At 40.3% G+C, this 21,764-nt stretch overlaps 3 protein-coding genes across 7 annotated transcripts in view; all 3 read left to right on the top strand.

Moving 5' to 3' along the window:
• The window catches only part of usp2a (ubiquitin specific peptidase 2a), a 55,689-nt gene extending 48,623 nt beyond the window's left edge, over positions 1-7,066 (top strand). For all 5 annotated transcript variants that reach the window (XM_084065251.1, XM_084065252.1, XM_084065250.1 and 2 more), the window contains 3 exons: positions 2,470-2,574; positions 2,740-2,860; positions 5,286-7,066. In XM_084065251.1, the coding sequence (XP_083921377.1) occupies positions 2,470-2,574; positions 2,740-2,860; positions 5,286-5,370 (311 nt within the window). In that variant the 3' untranslated portion in view covers positions 5,371-7,066. The remainder of the gene's footprint in view (positions 1-2,469; positions 2,575-2,739; positions 2,861-5,285) is intronic.
• Positions 7,067-14,219: 7,153 nt separating this feature from the next.
• On the top strand, positions 14,220-15,663 carry LOC311050553 (GTPase IMAP family member 4-like; the record flags this gene model as incomplete). Its single annotated transcript, XM_084064639.1, has 2 exons — positions 14,220-14,514; positions 15,089-15,663. The coding sequence occupies 2 exons, from the start codon at positions 14,220-14,222 to the stop codon at positions 15,661-15,663; spliced, it is 870 nt and encodes a 289-aa protein (XP_083920765.1).
• Positions 15,664-16,830: 1,167 nt separating this feature from the next.
• On the top strand, positions 16,831-21,365 carry LOC311051020 (TLC domain-containing protein 3A-like). The gene is made up of 5 exons (XM_084065366.1): positions 16,831-17,196; positions 18,472-18,555; positions 19,109-19,328; positions 20,276-20,371; positions 21,005-21,365. The coding sequence occupies exons 1-5, from the start codon at positions 17,075-17,077 to the stop codon at positions 21,296-21,298; spliced, it is 816 nt and encodes a 271-aa protein (XP_083921492.1). The 5' UTR covers positions 16,831-17,074; the 3' UTR covers positions 21,299-21,365.
• The last annotated feature ends 399 nt before the right edge of the window (positions 21,366-21,764 follow it).

Genomic DNA, 21,764 nt, shown 5'->3' with positions numbered 1-21,764 from the left:
TGATAATGCACACAAATTATTGCCCAATCGACACGCCCCCTACTGCACCTCTCCTCTCACACTGATCTACAGTTTCCAAAATACCAAACACACACAGGAGGGGAAAAACACATCTCTGAGCCTTGAGAAATTGTCACAAAAAAAAAATCTGTTTCACTGCACGCCTCACACCAATGCGCCTGCCCCAAATGAGTGTAGTGTATTAAATTGACTCTCTGAACATTTTCTTGATTTGTCTAACTAAATGCTGCAACTGCAAAAAAACAACGGAAGAAGTGTTTATTAACACTGTTTGTCCAGGTCAGATCAACTTGCACACAGGCATTGCCCATTAGCATATGAAGACTGTGAGGAAGCCCGTTTTTCACCTACCCAACCCAAGCTGTTTATTAGCGTTTTGGTGTAAACACCGGAGATTCCAAGTTTGGGGCAATGGGATCTGTTGTCACGGTTACGGTCGTGGGCTCGGTTTTCATGGTTACGGTGTACCCACAGGCTATGGGATTGGGATCAGTAGCCCCTGGGACAACGACAGCACAGGCTGACCTGGCTCACAGCTACAAAGTTATAAAGGACTTTCATTTAGGAGCTGTGTCAACACAGACAGCATTTTATGAGTGGAGGGGTGCTTTGGCTAGCATTTTCCATAGCACCCGCAAGCAGATTGACACGTTATGTTTGCATGAACGTCGTGTTATTACTTGGCACAAATAGCTTAGCTGAAACAATGTAAACATGGACTACTCTCATCAGGTAAATGACCGGGTTGTTACACAAAGCCATGCTCAAATGAGCAGCCTGTTTCCAAAACATAACTACGCATATTGTACGCAGGGATCCCTAAGGGGTCTGCGACACCCACCCTGCCTCATGAAAATGATTATTTTCCTTTATTATGTGCCCCTCTATGACTGCCTCTGCACTGCAAGTTGCAAACAGATGTCATAGCCTACTTAACAACTACATTGTAGGATTCAAATCGGGTAACACCTTGGTCTATTCACAATCAATGACAATTGTTAACAAGCCATCTATGCACTGTGAGTGAGATCAACCTGAGTCTAATGTGTGCGTTCATTTCAAAGGAGCGTCAGAGACAGAGAGAACAAGTGTACAGTTTTGTTTGTCAGTGACTAACACAGACTTATGTCTGAAGGTGCTACCCAGACTGTGTCCTTGACCAGTACTTCTCTTGCAAAGCTTCCCAGTTGCCTTGGTGATATACAGTATATGGGCTCTGTTTGTGGTTAAAACCCAACATATATCCACAGACACAATGTCATGGAGTTAAAAAGCTAATGAAATGAGCTAACCTGGCCTTAAGGTGGACTGACTTAAGGTAGACCAGTAATTCTACACAGAGCTAATGTGACACCAAGTCATCACCCCTGTCTCATCAAAGTCTCAGCGAGGTGCAGTCACATTACTCATACCAATATCAAATATCTACATTATGCAACTAAAAAGTTAAATATTGTTGGTTAATAATGGACAAATGTGTCATCGTTACTTCAACATTTAACACAAAATTTGACATACATTGTGGGTGGTTGGTAATGAATATGGTATTGAAAATATTGGAAGGGATCCTTGGGGTCAAAAAGGTTTGGGACTCCTGCTGTATAGTGCATAACCCCAAGTCTGCAAATACATTGAGTGCACACATCCCCGGGTATGGACTAGTATAATATATTTTAAGGACATTTTCTGCAGGCAATATTAAAAGTCCACTCTGTGTATCCAGGAAACGTTGGCCTTGGTTGCTGTATGTTGATGTTGTAGTTTATTAACCCCCCTGCTACTGTATATTTAATATTCTTGCCATATTCATGTAATATTCCTGCTACAGTATATGTAATATTCCTGCTGTATGCATCCATTAGACTTCAACTACCCAATGCAAGAGAAGGCATAGTGTGATATGTGAAGAATGGGGGGAGTGCACCTCTCTACCTTTCCCAAATAGCCTGGGCTTATCAGGTACAGCCCATGATGATTCATTGCTGCAGAAAATAAATAGATGAATATTTCAGTGTGTTTTCCAACTCCTGGCCATCAGGAGTTGGCCAACTCCTGATGGGAAAAATTGATCTTATTTTTTTGCAGCATGACTGCAGGTGGGGTACACCAGCTCATGTGGGCATTATGTGCACTACCAAATGGAGCACTGATAGAAGCACACAAACATATTCTTCCAGCAAGCCAGCAGACTAACTCAGTGTTAGAAGGGTTTGCAGTTACATGATATTTCAAGACAGTATTAGCCAAACGTTCACAAATTAGCCTGTGGTTCAGTTACATTTGGAGTTTCGTTAAAAATGATATATATATTAAAAGATATTAAGGAAACCAACGTTTCGACAAGGTAGTCTTCCTCAGGGTTTTGAGAGTTTTCAGTTTCAACCCACAGACTTATGTTGAAGGTGGTACCCAGACATGTGGTATTCCTTGACTTGCCCCCCTACCCAGACCTGAAACGGTTCTCTGAGGCCCGTAGAACCAGCAAACTGTCCACTTTTGTCAACTTCCCTATGAAAGACCTTGACCTGCGGGAGTTTGCCTCTGTACACAGCAGTAAGTACTGATTTTGCAGTTCCTACGCACACGGTTTGTGACTATTTAATACATGTAGGAAGCAAGTGAAATGCTGCTGAACCCTCAAATATAAAGTGTAAACTGCTTAATAAATGTTGTTGGGATTTCAGCTGATTGCATTTGTCTTTGTGTCCTCTCTCCCAGCAAATGCAGTGTACAACCTATATGCAGTGTCCAACCACTCAGGCACCACCATGGGCGGTCACTATACAGCCTACTGTCGCAACCCTGCCTCAGGAGAATGGTACACTTTCAATGACTCCAGGTAGGTTTGAGCACCTCACCATGGTGGTTCTCAACCTGAGGGCCGTGAGGAAATTGCAAGTGGGCCCCCAAATAATTGGCAAACCACTATGATTTAAAAAATATATAACGTACTTTTTTTCTATTGTGTAAAACAAAAAGTTATTTTGTTATGTTATCTAAGTTGTTTTCTTTCAAACTTTGAGAGTTTTCATTGTGATAACAAATCCAATAAATAAAAACTATAAAATACATTGATCCAAGCCGAAACACAATCGATTGATTGGCCATTAAAATAAACATGCTCTCAATGCTCTGCACACGGCCCACCCATCTGCCACGACCGCCAGTTAACTGGTGAGATGGGTGGGCAAGGAACACTTTTGATATTTTCAAGTCGGCCCTGATCCAGAAAAGGCTGAGAACCACTGATTTACAATAACTGTTTTTCTTGCTTAATACAATGCATATATCGGTATTCATATTGCTTGATTTCTAGAGTATGCAGAGTATCCAATTCTGCCAGTGAAAAGGAAATTGCTGAAATTCATGTGAAAGTATTTAGATAAAAGAAACCTGGTTTTCATAAATATTCACCCGCTACCCTTAATTTGCATTAAATCCCTTCATCATTTCAACGGGGGAATACCAAAGCACAGTATAAGATACTGTATGTGCTTGATGTCATTCCACTCCACTCCATGAGATTTCAGAGAAAACCTCTCTATATGCAAATCTCAGTGAGTTTTCCCTCTCCAGTTTATTGATGTCAGTGGAGAAACGAGATACACAGTCAAAATCCGCAGTGTTAATTTATCAATTTGTAACTCATAGTGTCCATTTGAAATACTCATCAAAATGTACTTAAAGTACCAAAAATAAAAGTACTTGTTATGCAGAATGTCCCATTTCAAGTTTTCAAATGTATAAAGATCTTCAAGCTCACAATGCGTCGCATCACGACCCATTGTGAGCTTGTAGATCGGCTATTTTCAAATGGCCGAAATGTATATATGGCTGAAGTGGTTAATCTAAGTAACTAGTAAGTAAAGTTTTCACATAATTGTAGTGGAGTAAAAGTATAATATTTGCCTCTGAGATGTAGTGGAGTAGAAGTAAAAGTAATGAAAATTGGAAATACTCAAGTAAAGTAAAAATACCTCAAAATTGTACTTAAAGGGATTGTAGGCAACATTAAGCCAAAATTTTAAGAATATTTATATATATATATTTTGCATTGTTTCCCCTCCATCAGCCACTATATAATGATGTTGGGGTGTTTTCCTGCATTGAAACACAGTTCTCTTTCTGAAATCCGTATTTTCCCTACTATTTATGTTTTGACATGCGGGTATCCGGGACGGCGGGACGTAAATGCATGTGCCCGTGTGAACTGTTCGGGTGAAACCGAATGGGGCCGAGTGCAGCCGACAAAAATGGAACGAGCCGCCATTGTTTTCTATAGGCAGTTCATACTTCTTACTTTCGGTTTTAAAACGCTCTCAAACTTATTTTTTGAGGCACGGAATTTACTTTTAAGATATCGTTTGGATAGAATTTAGTTGTTTAACTTCATATATGTGGTCAATTTATCATGAAAGAGCCTATTTAAAAATAAAAATTCAGAGAACCGGCAGGGGCGGGCAGTGACACGCATTGTATCCGAATAAAGCAACCTATTTTCGGCATGGCCCGTTTAGAAGTCCCCCCTGCGTCACCCCCTGGTGGTCGGGGAAATGAACTGCTGATGAGGAGGGGGGGGGGGGGGGAGTGGAGGTGCGGTGTTTGACAATAGTTTTTTTCTTTTTTTTTTATCTCTGAACTTGCCTACAATCCCTTTAAGTACGGTACTTGAGTAAATGTACTTAGTTACTTTACACCACTGCCATTTGGTTACATTTGTGCACTCTCAGAGTTAAACACTGAGGATTTCACCGCGTGGGAGAAAAAAAACACACAGAAAAGACTGCAGTAGCTCAGTTCAGACGAGGGTCCGTGGCCAACTACATTATTCGTTTGGGGGTCCTTGACATGAAAAAGTTTGAGAAGCACTGTGCTACACTGCACTCATCCTACTATCCTACTATAATTCTAGTAACCTCTGTCCGTCTGTAGTGGTGAGTGAGTGAGTGAGTAGGTGAAGCTACCCGGTTCTCCTCAGTGGCTGGACCGATTGCTCTGATTTTGCACACAGCCATTGACCATTACCATCTGAACTTAACTGTGAAGCCCGTTTTTCAATTTCATCAAATCTCAGCTTCTTATTAGCGTTTTTGTTTCAAACACTGTCGCCATGGTTACGGGGCTGCCCAGCTATGGGACGAACTGCCTCCCGGGTTGCCAGATCATGTGCGCATATCCCCCCACGGATGCGTCGACCGGGTATGGTCTAGTGTCTATAACAAACACACCTCTCTCTTTCTCTCCATCTTTCTCTGTCTCTGCAGAGTTACGCCAATGTCCTCCAGCCAAGTCCGCAGCAGTGATGCCTATGTGTTGTTCTATGAGTTGGCCTCCTCCTCGCGGATGTGAGCACTTTGGGGGACGGTCAGATGGATGAATGGATGAATGAATGGATGAATGGATGGGTGGATGGATGGATGGATGGGTGGAAGAGGGGCCTCATCTGGACATGTATATCACAGACATACTCACATAAAACACACAACAACTTCCACATTATTGGAGACTGCGTTTCCCACAAACCCCGAGCTGTGTCTCCAAGCCTTCTAAACACTGAGGAAATGAATACTGCAGGACCAGCACTCTGGAAACCAAGCAACCCAACCCCACCTCGTCTCTCTCTCTCTCTCTCTCTCTCTCTCTCTCTCTCTCCATTTTCCTATCCAGGCAGCCGCTGCCTCCCTCTGGGTGGAAGAGGTGTATGTGTGTGTATGTGTGTGTGTTTTGTGTGTGCGTGTGTGCTGCGTGTGTTTGTTTACTGTATGTATGTGTGCGAGGCTAACACGGGAGAGTCTCCTCCCCCGGGGCAATAATCCCATCCAACGGACCGTCGTCTAGAAAAGTCCCTCTCTATGCACTGCAAACCTCTCGCCCCAACTGCTCGCCTTCTCATCTTCTCATTCGCCTCAAACATTAAAATGAATTAAAGACTTGTTACAATTTTACAGTTTTTTTTTTTTTGCTTTGGATTTTTTTTTGTTGATTTTTGTACATGTATCACTCCAACACCCACTTTGGACTTTGGGATAAACTGAATTGTGCACCCCCCGCCCCCCCTTCCCCCTGCTGGACTAACGGAGTATGACAGCAGCAGGAGCACATGGAATGGTTGTCTTTATTGCTACACCACGCTCACACACCATCAGCCTGCCTATAGCCAGCTCTTCAGCCGGCCCTTCCACACCACTGCATTACAACACTCCTCTGTTTCCCCTATTGACAAGATGGCACCTCACTCTTTCTTTCTCTGTCTATCTCTCTCTATCTCTCTCTCCTGGTCTCCCTCTTGTCTCTCTGCTGACGTGGTCGGGAGGCCGGTGGCACTGTGCGTGTTACATGTTTTGGAGGACGCCCTCTAACTCGTCTGTTATTTAATTTTGTTTTCCCCCGTGTGGCTGCTACTGATGTTTTTAAAGTGCTGTGAATGAATGAATGGACAATCTGGTACTACGGATACGATTAGAATCAGTAATACTGATGAATTGGCAACAATCCTTGTCCTTAGAACGGGGTCTTTTTCTTCCTCTCTCGTTTCATGCCATTGAACAACACGGAAAGAATGTTTTAAATGACGAAGAAAACACTATATCTGTATATTTTTATATTCTGATGCAATATAGAGAATGTACTATTCAGTGGTGCTGAAAATGACCCATAACTGTTTTCAGTTGGTTAATTTAACAGGTTTGAAGAGAGAAAAGAAATGGTTATTATTTATGCTTATGATAATGTGATGAGAGTCACACTTTTTAACAGTGGCAGTCAAACACGAGTATATATATATACATATGTATATATGAATAAATAAATTCTATAAAGCAGTGGTTTTACTTCCACCTGTGTTGACTGTGTTTTAATTCAGCTGAAGCAAAAGCAATGCAAAGAAATTATGATGGTCAATCCAAATTCTATTACATAAAATATGACTGACAATGATGTAAAAAGCACACGTGGCTACTTAGTTTCAACTGGGGGAGAGTAAGAAATCATAAAATGTAGGGTTCCGTTTGTTCTAACTGCAGCTAATTTATCATGAATAAAGCCCCACAAGGGAAAATGTTTTAAAATGTTTGTTGTTGTTTTTCCCTTCTAACTGGCAGTATCTATTAGCGTGCATTATTGATGCTAGCATGAGTCTGTGACAAGTCTATTCGGAACATGGCTAAAAGATTTCCTCTATACTATTTGGAACAAGATAGTAAAGCTTAGAAGACTTAGTACCATCGTTATGATGAGGATTATTGACTGGGAGGTTCACCTCTGTCTCTCGATCCTTGCCTGATAAGAGTTCAGTGGGAAATGTATACCACAATTTATTTTAATGAGCTTCAGCCAGTTACTCAGAAACAACACTATTGTGAAAAATAATGTAATGTCCCAAGAGGTTTTATTAATGATCAATATAATGTGTATATTTAACCTTATAGGCTACTGATTACTGTGTAAAAAAAATACTTGGGGAAAGACAAATGAAGAGGCTCTTTAATCATGGGACTAATGTGGCCTATTTCCTTGTGCACTCAATCATGTTCTATATCCATGGCCCATGAATTTCAGCTTCACCTTGCACAACGTTGCGTGATCTGATACCATCAGTACCCAGGAATAGGCCTACTCTCTTACGCCCTGGTTGCAAGGCATGACCCCATCCCAGAGAGTACAGGGAGAAGTAAACTATATATCTTTGCTTTCGGGCAGAAACCTCTGATCTCCATATTTTAACTTTTTGTGTTTTTTGGGTAAATTAATGCCCTACTTGATCATACTGCAGTGTCACACGAAAGCATAAGTAGCAGATCTACAAGCTCGCAACGCGGCACGAAGCGACGCGTTTTGAGGTTGTGGATCTGCTACATTTGAATTCGATTCCTGAAAAGTAACAGTTTTGGACATATGAGGTTTCCACCCGATAGAGACGATTTATGATCAGTATATCATGTTTTAATATAGTATTCATTAGTCATAGTTCATAGCAGCTTTTCTCACCCCCACCCAATTCAAATGTAAGCTTTATTTTTATTGTGTTGCTTATATAATTTAGATAAACTGGACTGTTAGTGTGTGAATATTACACCTTGATACCGATACTGTCACCCTTCAAGGTTCAAGGAGCTTTATTGTCATTCCATTACAGGACGAAATTTGTTACCCAGGTCCTGGTCATGGCAGAATAAATAAATTACACCTAAACACAACAAAAACTAAAAACTGTGCAATAACAACAACAGTATAAAAAAAAGCAGCAAGATTAAAAACAGTGTCACAGTTCAGTTCTTAGTGCAGAGTTCTTGGTCACCAACCTGGACTTAGGAAGAATTAGAAGAGCCGAGGTCGTAGGACCTCAGGCTAGGGTCAGGAACATAAGGTTTCAGCAAGTAAATTGTGAATAACGGACTTTTACTTGTAACAGTATTTCTATATTGTGGTATTTGACCTTGTTGGCTGTTAGTCTTCAAAATATGCTTGCAGAGTAAACCACCCTTGGTGGGATTTTAACCAAGGAGCCTGGGCACATATAGAGAGTGTGTTACACAGTGAGCCACCATGCTCCTTGTTTCATTGCACTTTTCCTTGTGCGTTAAGTGTTGTTAGTCTTCAAAACATGCTTTGTCAGTAAAGAGTAGGCCACCCTTGTCTGGATTTGAACCTATGAGCTTAGGAACATGTAGAGAACATTTTAACACTGTGAGCCACCATGCTGCTTGGTACAGTTTTCCTTGTGCTTTAAGTGTGATTATGGATGTTAGTCTTCATGTTTGAAGTGGGTGTGTAATGTAGCAAACGCCCCCAAAAACTAAAGGGGACACAATTATTAAGGGGCCAAGCACGTATGTATGTGTGCGAGAACCTTCTTGAAACTGCACTGTATTCTTCCGCCACTTTTTGCAGTTCTGGCTTAACCAGGCAGTCGTTTTTTATGTAATTCTGCAATATGGTAGAGGGCTATGCCAAACGGCGAAGACACAAAACTCACAACCATTGGCCAAAGGGTGGCGCTATAGCAAATAGCAAAAAATGCAAACTTTGAACAGGCATAGCTCATGAACCGTTTGATCGACAGCAATAAAACTTCAATACACATAAACGCGTCTCCTCATGAGGAACAGATGTGTCACTTTGACCTATGACCTCTGACCTTTAGATCTCCCACCAATTTGAATTATATGAAAAACTGTTCAAATCAAGCTACTCCTGGGATTTTTGAGCAATGTGCATGAAATGTTCCAAACACGAACTTTGGACCAATATCTAAAGAAAAGGTTGGGTTTTTGATTTTAAGTAAAAAAAATGCTTTTAGGAGAAAATTGCAGTTCCCCTAACACATACATGCAGAGTCATATTTGTATGAAACTTTGGAGTATGGTAGAGGGTCATTCCAAATATCACTGAAAACAATCTTACTCCAATTGGCCAAATGGGGGTGCTATAGCAATCGTTTAAAAATGCAAACTTAGAACAGGCAAGTCATGCCTCATTTGGCCTAAAGCCATGCAACTTGCTTACACATGTGCCTTGACTCATGAGGAACACATCTGTCTCTTTGACCAGAAAGCTCTACCCTTAGACTTTCTGCCATTTTGAGCAGTTTGAAAAACACTTAAACCCGTTTTTCTCCCCGGATTTATGAGCAATTTATTATCTAAAGTCCCTGTTGAGGAGAAGTATGTGAAAGAATGAAGCCTCCATGAGCCATGGTTCAGTGGTTCCAGGCTCAGTCGGTAAAGTGTATTCCTGTCAGTACGAAGGACCCTGGCTCAAACCCTGACTCATCCAGTTCAATTGTGATTGGCTGAACAAAACTCATGACTTTATTAATTACAGTATGTGCACTTAAATAGAGACAAGATGAAATGGCATTTTGACAGTACAGTATTTGTTTTAAATGTGGGAATGGCGCATGACAGAAGGAAAAACCTTTGCTTTTCAACAAATTCAAACAGGACTGTTCCTAGTTGAATGGGTAGAAAGGATACCGGAGAAACTATAACCTAATTAGAATACTAGGATCTGTCCATGTTGTAGAGATGAAGTGAAACATTTGGCAAACTTTTGTCTTGATGACGGAATTTTAACAAACATTTGGTAGCTGCATAGGTTCCTTTTCTCTCTTCACAGTTTGGGTGTAGTTCAGGTGGTAATGTCACTGTCTGTGGGTCACAAGGTCCCCGGGTCGAGTCTTGCCTTATGCAGGCTTAATTTAAATTAAAAACATGACCATAATCAAATAACGCATGCACACTTTTTAAAGATAACATGAAATTCTTAAGTATTTATTTTCAATGTATGACGTATTTCCTTGTGAAAATAGCCGATCTACAAGCTCACAACTTTTCGGATAGCAACACGTTGTGAGTCTGTGGATCGGCTATTTTCATTAGTTTCGGTTCTGAGGAGACATCAAATTTCTCTATTGGTAAATGGTTTGTGAACCACTGATAGCGTAGTTAATGAAAAAGGGGCTTGGTTCATGACAGAAGGCAAGAGTTTATGTTCATCAACAGACACCATGATGGTGGCCAGAGTTTTAGTTCAATTGGTAGTGCAGCAGCCTGTGAGCCTGCCTGTTGAAATAATTGAAGGTCTTTATTGTTATTATTATTATTATAAACAACACCATGACCTCCAATATTAACCTTTGAAAACAAAATTCCGGTGATACGTAGCTTATTTTATATTTTAGGTTTAAAGCAGGGATCATCAACATGTCTGTACATGGACAAACATGTCCGTGGCAAGACTTGTCTATGTCCGTGGCACTCTTTTTTTTCTTTTTCTTTTTAAAGAAAAATATCGCCTACTGTATACTTTTTCATTATAATGTAAAAATATATTCTAAAATATACAATTGAATCTTAAGAAATGTGTTCGAATCATTTTGGTGACTCATAGTGTCGGGATGACATGCTCATTAATTTGTTGCAAGAGATTTGTGGTATTGTATGTTGTGATGCAATCATGTACGGGACATGATTGCATCATGTGAGGACAACAAGACAACAAGATGCCCTGAAAATGTCAAAATAGCCGTTCAATCCTTTTGTTAAGACAATGGATACATTTTAAGTTACCACAGTGAAAAATGGTGCAGGAAAAGAGCAAAAATAGATGGCATGTCATCTGTTGAGAAAGAGCACCAAGGCAAAGGAGGGCAGAACTAACTAGTCAAGTAAAGCTTATTTACATCAGTTGAGAGAAAGTGTTTCAAAAAGTGTCTAATAATACCAATAACAACCATAATAGCACTTCACAATCATAATTCATGGAAACCCTTGATCCACTTCCTCCTCGCCTCTGATCAAACTTAGGCACCTTTGTATCAAACTATTGTGACATTGCATTCCTTTCAATCCTGTCATGCCCTTTAATCACTCATCATGTACTGTACTTAATTATCTGTTTTTTTCCATTGTTGGCTCACCTTAGATGTTCTCATCAACATACAGTACCTGTTCCCCTTAATGGAAACCACAACTATTTAAAGTTGACAAACAAGAAACTAGTTTAGCTGGTAGAACTTCATCTCTTCCTGTCCTCAAGGATGGCCCTTTTGCTCCCAATTTTGGGCATGTCATTAAAGACTGAAAAGAAAAGAAAATTGCCGATCTACAAGCTCAACATGCTGTGATGTGTTGGGAGCTTGTAGATCGGCCCAAAATAATTTCAATTTTATTTATTTATTTATTCCCACGATTTTGTAACCCATTTTTTCACCCAGTGCCAATTGCCTATGTAATGCTGGGCACTTCTTACAGTGGCATAAGGGCACCCCCGACATCCACTGTCGGAATATGAAACCGACTAACCACATATTGTCGCTATGGTGACACATTTTGAAGGATGAAGTAAAATAAATTGCAAACTTTTGTCATGATAACAGTATTTGTGACACAAGTTTGAAATCTGCATTATAAGCAACACAATACAGAGATACAGAGATACATTACAATATCTACAATCCTTCAGCCCTCTGCTCAGCTATTCAGAATGCTCATTTGTTATTTGGATGGGCTGCTTTGTCTCAAGTTCAATCTATTCTGTTTCTATGGCTTATTATGCGTATTGTATTACCTTTTGCATATTGCCTATTCTGTTTCATTCCTTGGCCCCTGTATCCCTGCTTGCAGCTATATTTATTATTATTATTATTATTATTATTATTATTATTATAGAGCGCCAGAGAAGAAAAATATCTTCATTCAATGATCCATTGAGTATTGCAGAGTTGTAGATACTTCCATAAAACAATGTGATGTGCCTATTTCTAGTAAAAAATAAATCAATGAATAGTACAGAATACAAAACAAATTAACAGTTTTATTTAGTTTGCCCTAAGTACAGTCACACAACTAATACAGGGCCACTGAATTACTATGCCAGTCACATATCTAGAGGAAGTAGATGGGAATAGCCTCTCTGCGAGTCAGCATTATATCATTTATAATCCCAAGTTGTTTGTTCACTTGGTTCATTATTGACATTATGTTGCTTCCTAAGAATTTTCCCTTGTGAACTTTGGAACTGTGATTATGAAGCTATGGCATGACCATGCTGAGTTATTCAAATGACTGGAGGCTGTGAAAGCGTCAGTTAAAGGGAAGAGGTTAGCCAAGCCAGAATTGAAAAGAGGTCTCTATATTAGAAATGGTCAAAACAAGGCATTGACCCATATAAAGATAGGACTTCCTAGAAAATGTGATCATTACTTCTCAGCTGAATGACTACTGGAGGCAGTTTTAAATGGCAGCTTACAGTCCAGCCTACTTTGGTAAGTTACTGTGATGTAAACTAATGTATGTATGGATTTGTATGCGTTTACACTTACAGAACTTTCTGTCTGTATATATGGCTGGGCCTGTATTGTACTGTATATATGTGTACATATTTTTTGGGTCCAGACGCAGGCTTGTCCAAGCTGGTGATTTTGTTACTGGGTGAGAGACAGAGTGGGAAGAGCTCTGCAGGAAACACCATTCTGGGCAGGAGAGCGTTCCAGATTTCTACAGAGACTCTTCACAGCTCCAAGGAGACAGGCTGGATCTGTGGGAAGCAGGTGGATATTAAAAAACAAAATACAGGGTGAATAGCAGATATACATTGCGATGTATTGTGATGTGGCATTACTGCTTTTTTTTTAGCTGTTTTTAACTGTTATTGATATTTTTTGGGGAAATGTCTTGAAAATATGAATTTTCAGGGAAAAATGTCTACATTTCAATACAGCAATGCAATGATATTATAAAGAAAATGTACTTTTTACTACTTTTTATCCTAAATAGGTACAGGTATTTTTTTACCTGTACCTATACTCAAGTACTCAAGTATTTAACTCAAGTACAAATTTGACAGAGCAACTTTCACTTGTAGTTGAGTCATATTTGACCAGGAGTATCTATACTTTGACTCGAGGACTGGGGTTGAGTACTTTGTCCACCACTGGTGAATATGAATGTACTGTATGTATTTTTGTCTTTTGACTGTGACTAACACTGATGTAAGCAGGTAGCAGTGGTTGACACGCCAGGTTGGTCGTCCTGGCATGCCACCCCACACAGAACCGCCAGGGAGATGTGCAGAGGAATGGCTCTCTGCCAACCAGAGCTACATGCCATTCTGCTGGTGGTTCCCACCTCATCCCAGTTCAGCCAGGGCGAGTGGGAGACCATGGAAGCCCACCTGAGGCTGCTTGAGACAACCATCTGGCAAAGAGCCATGATCCTCTTCACCCACGGAGATAAGTTAGGTAATGCATGAAATTAAATCAAATTAAATTAAATTGTAAAACATCATTACATTGTTCAATGTTACCATAACAATTGTGATTGTGATACTACTACTACTACTACTACTACTACTACTACTAATAATAATAATAATAATTCACCCATGGTTTTTAGCTTGCTGCAGGGCTGTAGAACCCATGCGGAGCTAGCAGAACAGAGGTTAGGGTTTTATTCACTCACTGAGATGGGTAGTAGCTTAACCATGAACTGCTCTATAGGTGAGATTAGAGTTTTGAAATCAATATGGGAGCAAACAGAAATTCAGAGGAGATTTGAAAGTAGAGTATGCATAGGTTTTTGTTTTTAAATACACTTTATTAAATAAACATATCATGCTTTATAATGCAATTAAGTTCTTTAAAAACTGATTTGACAGGACACCTTCCTATAGAAATGCATATAAAAAGTCAGGGAAGGATGCTGCAGTGGCTTCTGGAGAGATGTGGCAATAGGTACCATGTCATGAGCAGCCAGGACACAGCCTCGGGGCGTCAGGTGCAGGTGATGTTGCAGAAGATAGAGAAGATGGTGGAGGCCAACATGCGACCCACTGAGGTGCAGCAAAGGATGTACACCTTGTTGAGAGAGGAGTTGAGGAGGAAGACAGAGCGGAGGTGGCAGGGAGGCAGAGAGTACGCAGACATGGCAGTGATGCATGATGGGATGCCGAGGCAGGTGCGGATGACCTCGAGACCAACAGTTCTGTCGAGAGGTAAGTTCTGTACCATGTATGCGGAGTGAAAACCTGGTAAAAAAAATAATATGATTATTCATGTATGATGTGAACTACTTTAAGGCAGTTTCATATACTGTATACCACTGCTATAATCTAGTTACAGTAAGACATGGCTGTGGTCAATGGTATCAAATGCTGCACTCAAGTTAAAAAATAAGTATGGAACAGAATAGTCACCACTGGTGTTAGCATTCATTAAAAGATTGTTTGTGACCCCGATGAGCAGTACTCTGAACTTTTACAGTACAGTGTTGATTTCTCTACCGAAACTTTACAAATACTCAATTGTTTTTCATGGCTACCAGAAGTTGTAATGGGACAGTAATTTCCAGAACTATTTTAATGAATAGCAATTTAGAAATGGGCCTGGAATTGTTAAAAATGTATGTGCCAAGTGCCAACACCAGGTTTTATAAGAAGAGGCTGTACACAAACAAACAGAAAAAAACAGAACTCAGGACGTGTTACACTTTCAAGAGAAAGCTAGTTTTTTTAATAAAGTGTGTCCAGTTACAATTGATTTGAAAGCCATTGCTGTGTATTATTATAGGCTTCCTGACAGGGCCACCTGCTATGAGAGCTGGCCTAGGTCTCATCCTACTGGGAAGGAGAAGATCTGGAAAGAGTTCAGCAGGAAACCTCATCCTGGACAGAGAGTCGTTTCACACTGGCACAAAGACTGTCCAGTGTGCTGTGGCTGACGGGAACGTGTCAAGGTGGACTATGACAGTGGTGGACACCCCTGGATGGAGTCTGTTTGGTCTGGCCCAGCCAGAACAGGTCCAGCTGGAGATTGGACGAAGCCCTTCCCTCTGTCCCCCAGGAAGTAAACTGGCATTCATATTGGCTATCCCTGTGGACTCTTTCAAAGAGAGGGACAGGAGAGCAGTGGAGAAGTACCTGAGTGTCTTAGGTGATGGAGTTTGGAGGAGCACTGTGGTGCTGTTCACCTATGGAGGCGAGCTGAGAGGAAGGAACATTGAGAAATACATCGAGCAGACAGGAGAGGCCCTGCACTGGGTTTTGGACAGATGTGGTTACAGGCATCTTGTTTTAAACCAGTGCACAACAGACAAGACTGAGGTTATTCAACTGCTGGAGATAGTGGAGCAGATGAATGGATAATGAACTATATACGTCATGAAACAAACCTAAAATAAATTGAATTATTATTGTTTATTAAAAATGGTTATATTATATATTATAAATAATAGGCTACTTATTTGTTGAGAAATACTGTTTAGCAAGGCCAGTGAGAAGCTGAATGGGAATTATTATTGTTTCATCATCAATAAAATCAAATATTTTTTCCCATGTTTAATACATTCTTTATCCTAAAAGTAGGCTATAAGTGACACACAAAATCTTAGTTATGGTCACCATTCGTGCAATTTATAATCTATTCAAGGGTTATCCCACTTCTTTACTGCGTTCGACCAACCCAATTGGCTTTTGCAGGTTGCTCATCCGCATCCGGCCTGCGTCTAGACTAGAGCGGATACGGAAATAACATGACACAGTAGTACAGTTGCAGTAGGCGGGCTCTAGACCGGATCAGAGCGCTGAGCGAAACCCATTATCAGTGTTGCCATGTCGGCTTATTATAAGCGACTTTGGGCTTATTTTTCTGTAAAGTTGCTTGTAAATATTGGTATTTGCGGGTTGCGGGTTTGTTTGTAAAGTGAAGTTGCTTATTTTGGGCTCAATTGTTTCTAAAGTGAAATTCCTTATTTTGGGCTTGCCTTGCTTCCTAACGTTGTTTAAACCAGTGTTTCTCAACCATTTTCATATCAAGGACCCTCAAATTAATATGTATTTGTCTGCGGACTCCCATCTGAAAATATGTTATGCCAGGGACCCCCCCATATGAGATTTGTGTTGTTGAAATGTTTAAAAATATATTTCTCTTTTTCTTTTCTTCAAAGATTTGGGGGAAAATAGCCATCTGCGAGCTCACAACGCGTCGCGTCGCGACACCTCGTGAGCTTGCAGATCAGCCATTTTCAAATAGCCAATGAAATAATATGTTTCAAGGGCGAAGGGCTCGCTTCTTTTAGGCTTAAACATCAATCTTGGAACCCATCAGCAAAAAAAAGGGGGGGGGCGGGGGGGATGTTTTCATTTGAATTCGCCAGTTGCGGAGCTCGGAATCTGTTCTTGAGATATTCGTTTTCATAGACTAGTTGCTCATTTCTCTCACAAAACATGGCAACACCGCCGATTATGTCTATTGACAGAGAACCCAGCCTCTCTGATGACGTGGGCTTTTCATAATAATAACAGGGAAGTTGTTCAACAAGTAGCTCATCGTCGCAAAAACGGGCGAGCGCTAGGCTACTAGTAGAATACGTATTATTGCTGTCGGACATTGATCTCAGGTCCAACAGTCTAGGCGTTTGGATCAACAAGTCCTAACTTCACTCAGAAGAGTTCTTCTGAGGGCAACACATTATTAGTATAGAGTTGTCCCTTTTCTGTCGCCACGCTGTCGCGTTATTTCTGATGGAAGTGGAACATCATTGTATGTCCGATAATTATGTTTACGATCCTAGCATGTGGGGCTGTGTTTTTCCCCGGTCTCTTTATAACCTTGAGAAAAGTGCTCAGATCGTCGTTTACGCGCTGGAGTGATGCAGATGTGGTCTGCGTTAGTGAAAGGTAAGAAACCGTCTGAACTTTTGAAAGAATAAATAGGGTAATGTATTAATCGCTGGTGGGGTTGTCCACTGTATACCTGAAATTTAAATGAGGGAGACGTCGATCAACAAGTCCACAACAACCAGTTGGGTGGGAAGTAACTAAGTACATTTACTCAACTCAAAGTACTTTACTTCAGTACAATTTTGAGGTGTTTTATTGTTTTATCATTATGTATTTTTTTTTACTTAGAGTCATTTCCAGTTTTCAGTACTTTTACTTCTACTCCACTACATCTCAGAGGCAAATATTGTACGTTTTACTCGTAGTTACTTTGCAGATATAAATCATTATATTATAAAACATACATGAACCACTTTAGCCCTATTTGATACATATAGGCTATTTGAAAACAGCCGATCTACTGCTATTTTCAAACATTTTAGTACTTTTTACTTTAGGTACTTAAAGTATATTTTGCTGCCAATACTTGTGTACTTTTAGTAACATTTTGAACACAGGCCTTTTACTTGTAACAGAGTATTTTAATATTGTGGTATTGCTACTTTTACTTAAGTAAAATATCTGAGTATTTGTTCCACCACTGTTCACAACGCGTCGGCTATTATTTTTTATCAACAAGTAGTACAGAGACAACCCAGGTCCAAAGTGTACCCAGTCTATAGGGTTTAAGTGGTTAACAACATGGATTATATAAGTATGTATATGAGTTGTTTGAGCCAAAGTTGTTTGGCAGTGGTTCTCAACCTGTAAGCCGGGACCACATGATTTTGGGGGGTCCCCAGATGACAGTGAAGTGACAATTTAAGGACTTTTAAGACCCTTTTAATACCTAAATAAAAAGACCATTTACTGCATCAGAAGTAATCAACAAACTATCTATAAAAACTGGTCAAACATTGCCAAATTGTCAAATAATGTAAGAAAGAGGCAAACATTATGAAAATAGCTGATCTACAGCTCACAACGCCCAGACCTGATATTTTCACATATGTAGTTTATCTGTGGAACCGAGTCAAACAAAATTGAATGCCTCAACCCCTACAATTCCAAGTGCTTGTCAGGGTGGGGGGTCCCCAGTTAAAAAAATATGATCATTTTTGGGGGTCCCGGTCTGAAAAGGTTAGAGAACCACAGCAATGAGGGACACTTATTTTACTGTCCAAATAAGGGACCATTTTGTATTTCAAGGGACAGTTGGCAACCCCACAAAATAGTGTTTTGTTCCCCCCCCCCCCCCCCACTGACCATTATTATACAATGTTCATCTGTTAGGTTGGTCTCAGCCATCCATGCCTCATTGGCGACCGCTGCTGGACTAGTCATCATTACCTCCTGCAAGGATGTAATGACTGACAGGTAGGTTCATACAGTAACATTACAGTAGAAGTCGTTTTTCATGTATGGAATTTATACACATTTTTAACTCGCTACAGACAAATCATAATGAACCCATTTAGACCGGGAAAGAATGTGTGTCATTTTTAGATTTTTAGCTATTCAAAATGCAGATATACAAGCTCATAGCGCGGCACCGAGTGCCGCGCTATGAGCTTGTAAATCTGCTATTTATTTTAATATATATATTTTTGAAGCGAACATTTCTAAAACATTTTGTTCCAGGGACGCAAAGAAGCAAAGATTTGAGTTACGAACGCTCGCTTAAAATATATATATATATATATGTTATATATAAATAGCTTGCACACATTTTCACGATTTTTCAAAAATAGCAGATCTACAAGTTCATAGCACAAGACTCGGTGCCGTGCTATAAACTTGTACAGTATATCTGCTATTTTTGAATAGCCCAAAGAAATCTAAAATGACAGAGATGCGTCCCCGGATTGAATGTCTCTGTCCCCGGATTGAACGGGTTAAAACACTCTTTCTGCCTTTTCACAACATCCAGACACTGGTTGGTGGATGGCTTCGTGTTATTTGGAGCTCCCTACATGGCGTATGACATCTTTGCCATGTACCTGAGCCACTACCATTTTCAGAAGGCCAAAGGCAACGAAAGTGCGTGCAGAGGTCACTCGCTGCACACGGCGAAGACGTTTGTCTGCAAAGAATGGCTGTTAATTCTTCATCACCTGGTCCTGCTAGCCATCTTCGTGCCCGCCGTTCTGGTGAGGATGTATCTATTCCTCTCCATATCTCTCTCTCTCTCACACACACACACACACACACACACACACACACACACACACACACACACACACACACACACACACACACACACAGACGTGTGGTTGTAAAAAAAGGGATATTTACTGGTGACCCACAAATGGTTGCCGACCCATTGTTTGGGAAACAGTGGTCTACAGGTATGGAGATACAGTATACTGTAATATGGACAGATGAATGCTGGTTAACTAGACATGTTCTGTTTAAGTGTATGTTGTATCGGTGATTTTTCCACTCTATCTTTTGGATAGAAGATAAAACTTGCTTAACTTGCTTGACTTGCCTGACTTGTCTTCAGATCTACATGCCGTACAAGTATTCAGTGAGACGAACTCCAGGACCTTAGTGCAACAAGCATTATGACAAGACAAAAAGAAATACAAATATTAAATCTTTCTCAATTCTCAGATAACTCATTTCTGATTTGTCATAACACAAGCTATCTTCCTTTGTCTCTTTCCTGTTCGTGCATTGTTTGCGTCTTGAGTTTGTGTGTATGCCCTGGTGTGTGCTTGTTTGCGTAATGTAAATGCATCAATGTTTGCACCCAGAAGGGCTATGGTGAGGTCAGCTTGACACACACACACACACACACACACACACACACACACACACACACAGTACATAGAGTACACAGAGTTTAATTGGGTCCCTTATGGTTAACATGTACATAATGATATACACAGAGTGTGTGTGTGTGTGTGTGTGTGTGTGTGTGTGTGTGTGTGTGTGTGTGTGTGTGTGTGTGTGTGTGTGTGTGTGTGTGTGTGTGTGTGTGTGTGTGTGTGTGTGTGTGTGTGTGTGTGTGTGTGTGTGTGTGTGTGTGTGTGTGTGTGTGTGTGTGTGTGCAGCTACATTTATTAACACATACAAGCTGCCTGTTTTACAGTTCGTCAAAGGAGATATAGGAGACTTCTTCTGTGGCTGTATCTTCTGCTTAGAGTTCAGCACTCCCTTCATCTCCATGGGAAAGATCCTCATTCAGGTAAACATCTGGCCAAAGTATCCGATGATGACTGGTATACCCCACCTCTGGGCCTAAGTGTCCCTACTGGCTGTTGTGGTTGACTCCTGTTGGTGCCTTACTCTACCTCTGTGGAGTAAATACTAAAAGCCTAATCATTTGTCGTAAGACTGTCGCTTGCCAACAATAACTGTTTTTTTTTTAACCAAAAAGAGTGATGTTATCTTTCAAGCAACACGGATGTACAGTGAATGAATGGGCTTTTGTTAACACTTAATGCTAAAGTATAATCGACTATTATGTGTAGTCTTATAGTGTGGCTCTGCAGGAGTCTAGCAATCTATAAAAGGGATAAGCAATCTATAAAAGGGATAGTCAATCTTTCTGTCGGTGTGTTCTGAGCTAATCTTGCAAACCGCTCGACTGATCAGCGCAACATTTCTGGTGCACACACTGCCAGTAGGCCACAGAACTACTGCCTCCACTAATTGTTTTCATATATATGCTTCATACTTTTTGAAATATTTAACTTTCATTTTATATTGGAAGTGAATGGGGGCTCTGTTAGTGCTGAAATCTTGCCCAAATTTGTAGCCGTAAAAAATGTGTGCATGCCTTTTTAATTCCAATCTTTGTGCTGTCACTCTTGTCTAGCTGGGCCTTCAAGACAGAGTGCTCCACGTGATCAATGGTGTCATTGTTCTACTGAGCTTCTTCATCTGTCGTATCCTGATTTTCCCCTATATGTACTGGATGTATGGACTAAAGTATGACGTTCCCCTGCACAAGGTGGCCTTCCATCTGCCTCTTCAATGCAACATAGCCTGCCTCACTCTCCTGGCTCCTCAGCTCTACTGGTTTAGTCTCCTATGTAGGAAAGCCTACAGGCTTTATCAGAGACAGACGAGAGGGAAGGTTGAAGACACAGACAAGTCAAAGTCAAAATGAACATCATCTATTCTTTCTTTTAAATCGTTTCCCAGAAAAATAAAATTATGGATTGTCTTCTTTCTAAGCCAGTTGTTTCACTTAGTTTCTTGCTACTGTTGTCATTAGTTTTTTTGGTTTGTTCTAGCTTTGATTTGTTTGGTTTTGTTTTGTGCAGCGCACTTTATGAAATCCAGATTGAGTTAAAAGTATTATTCATTGTCACGAAGCACATGTATTTTATGCAAGTGTTTTGTTTCATTAGAAGGGCTTAAGACACTAATCTTGTATATTAATATATATACAGTGTGTGTGTATATATATATGTATATACATACACTCACACAGTACTGTATATGTATATATATAGAGAGATGCACACACAAATTGATATTAGTTATCCTTATTTCAATCCATTAGTAGAATGAACTGAACCTGCATTAAGACAAGGGAAGTCTTTTTTTCTTCAGCTGAGCATCCGTTTCTC

This window comes from Gymnoscopelus microlampas, assembly GCF_963454915.1.
Source record: "Gymnoscopelus microlampas genome assembly, chromosome: 8".
Classification (NCBI taxonomy): Eukaryota; Metazoa; Chordata; class Actinopteri; order Myctophiformes; family Myctophidae; genus Gymnoscopelus; species Gymnoscopelus microlampas.
The sequence above is the reverse complement of the archived record's forward strand: the minus strand, read 5'-3'. Positions and strand labels throughout refer to the sequence as shown.

Coding starts and splice junctions, on each gene's coding strand:
- LOC311051020 (XM_084065366.1), top strand. CDS start 17,075: ATGTTTACGATCCTAGCATGTGGGGCTGTGTTTTTCCCCGGTCTCTTT. Junction 18,556..19,108: donor AAGGATGTAATGACTGACAG/GTAGGTTCATAC, acceptor CACAACATCCAG/ACACTGGTTGGTGGATGGCT. Junction 19,329..20,275: donor TCTTCGTGCCCGCCGTTCTG/GTGAGGATGTAT, acceptor CCTGTTTTACAG/TTCGTCAAAGGAGATATAGG.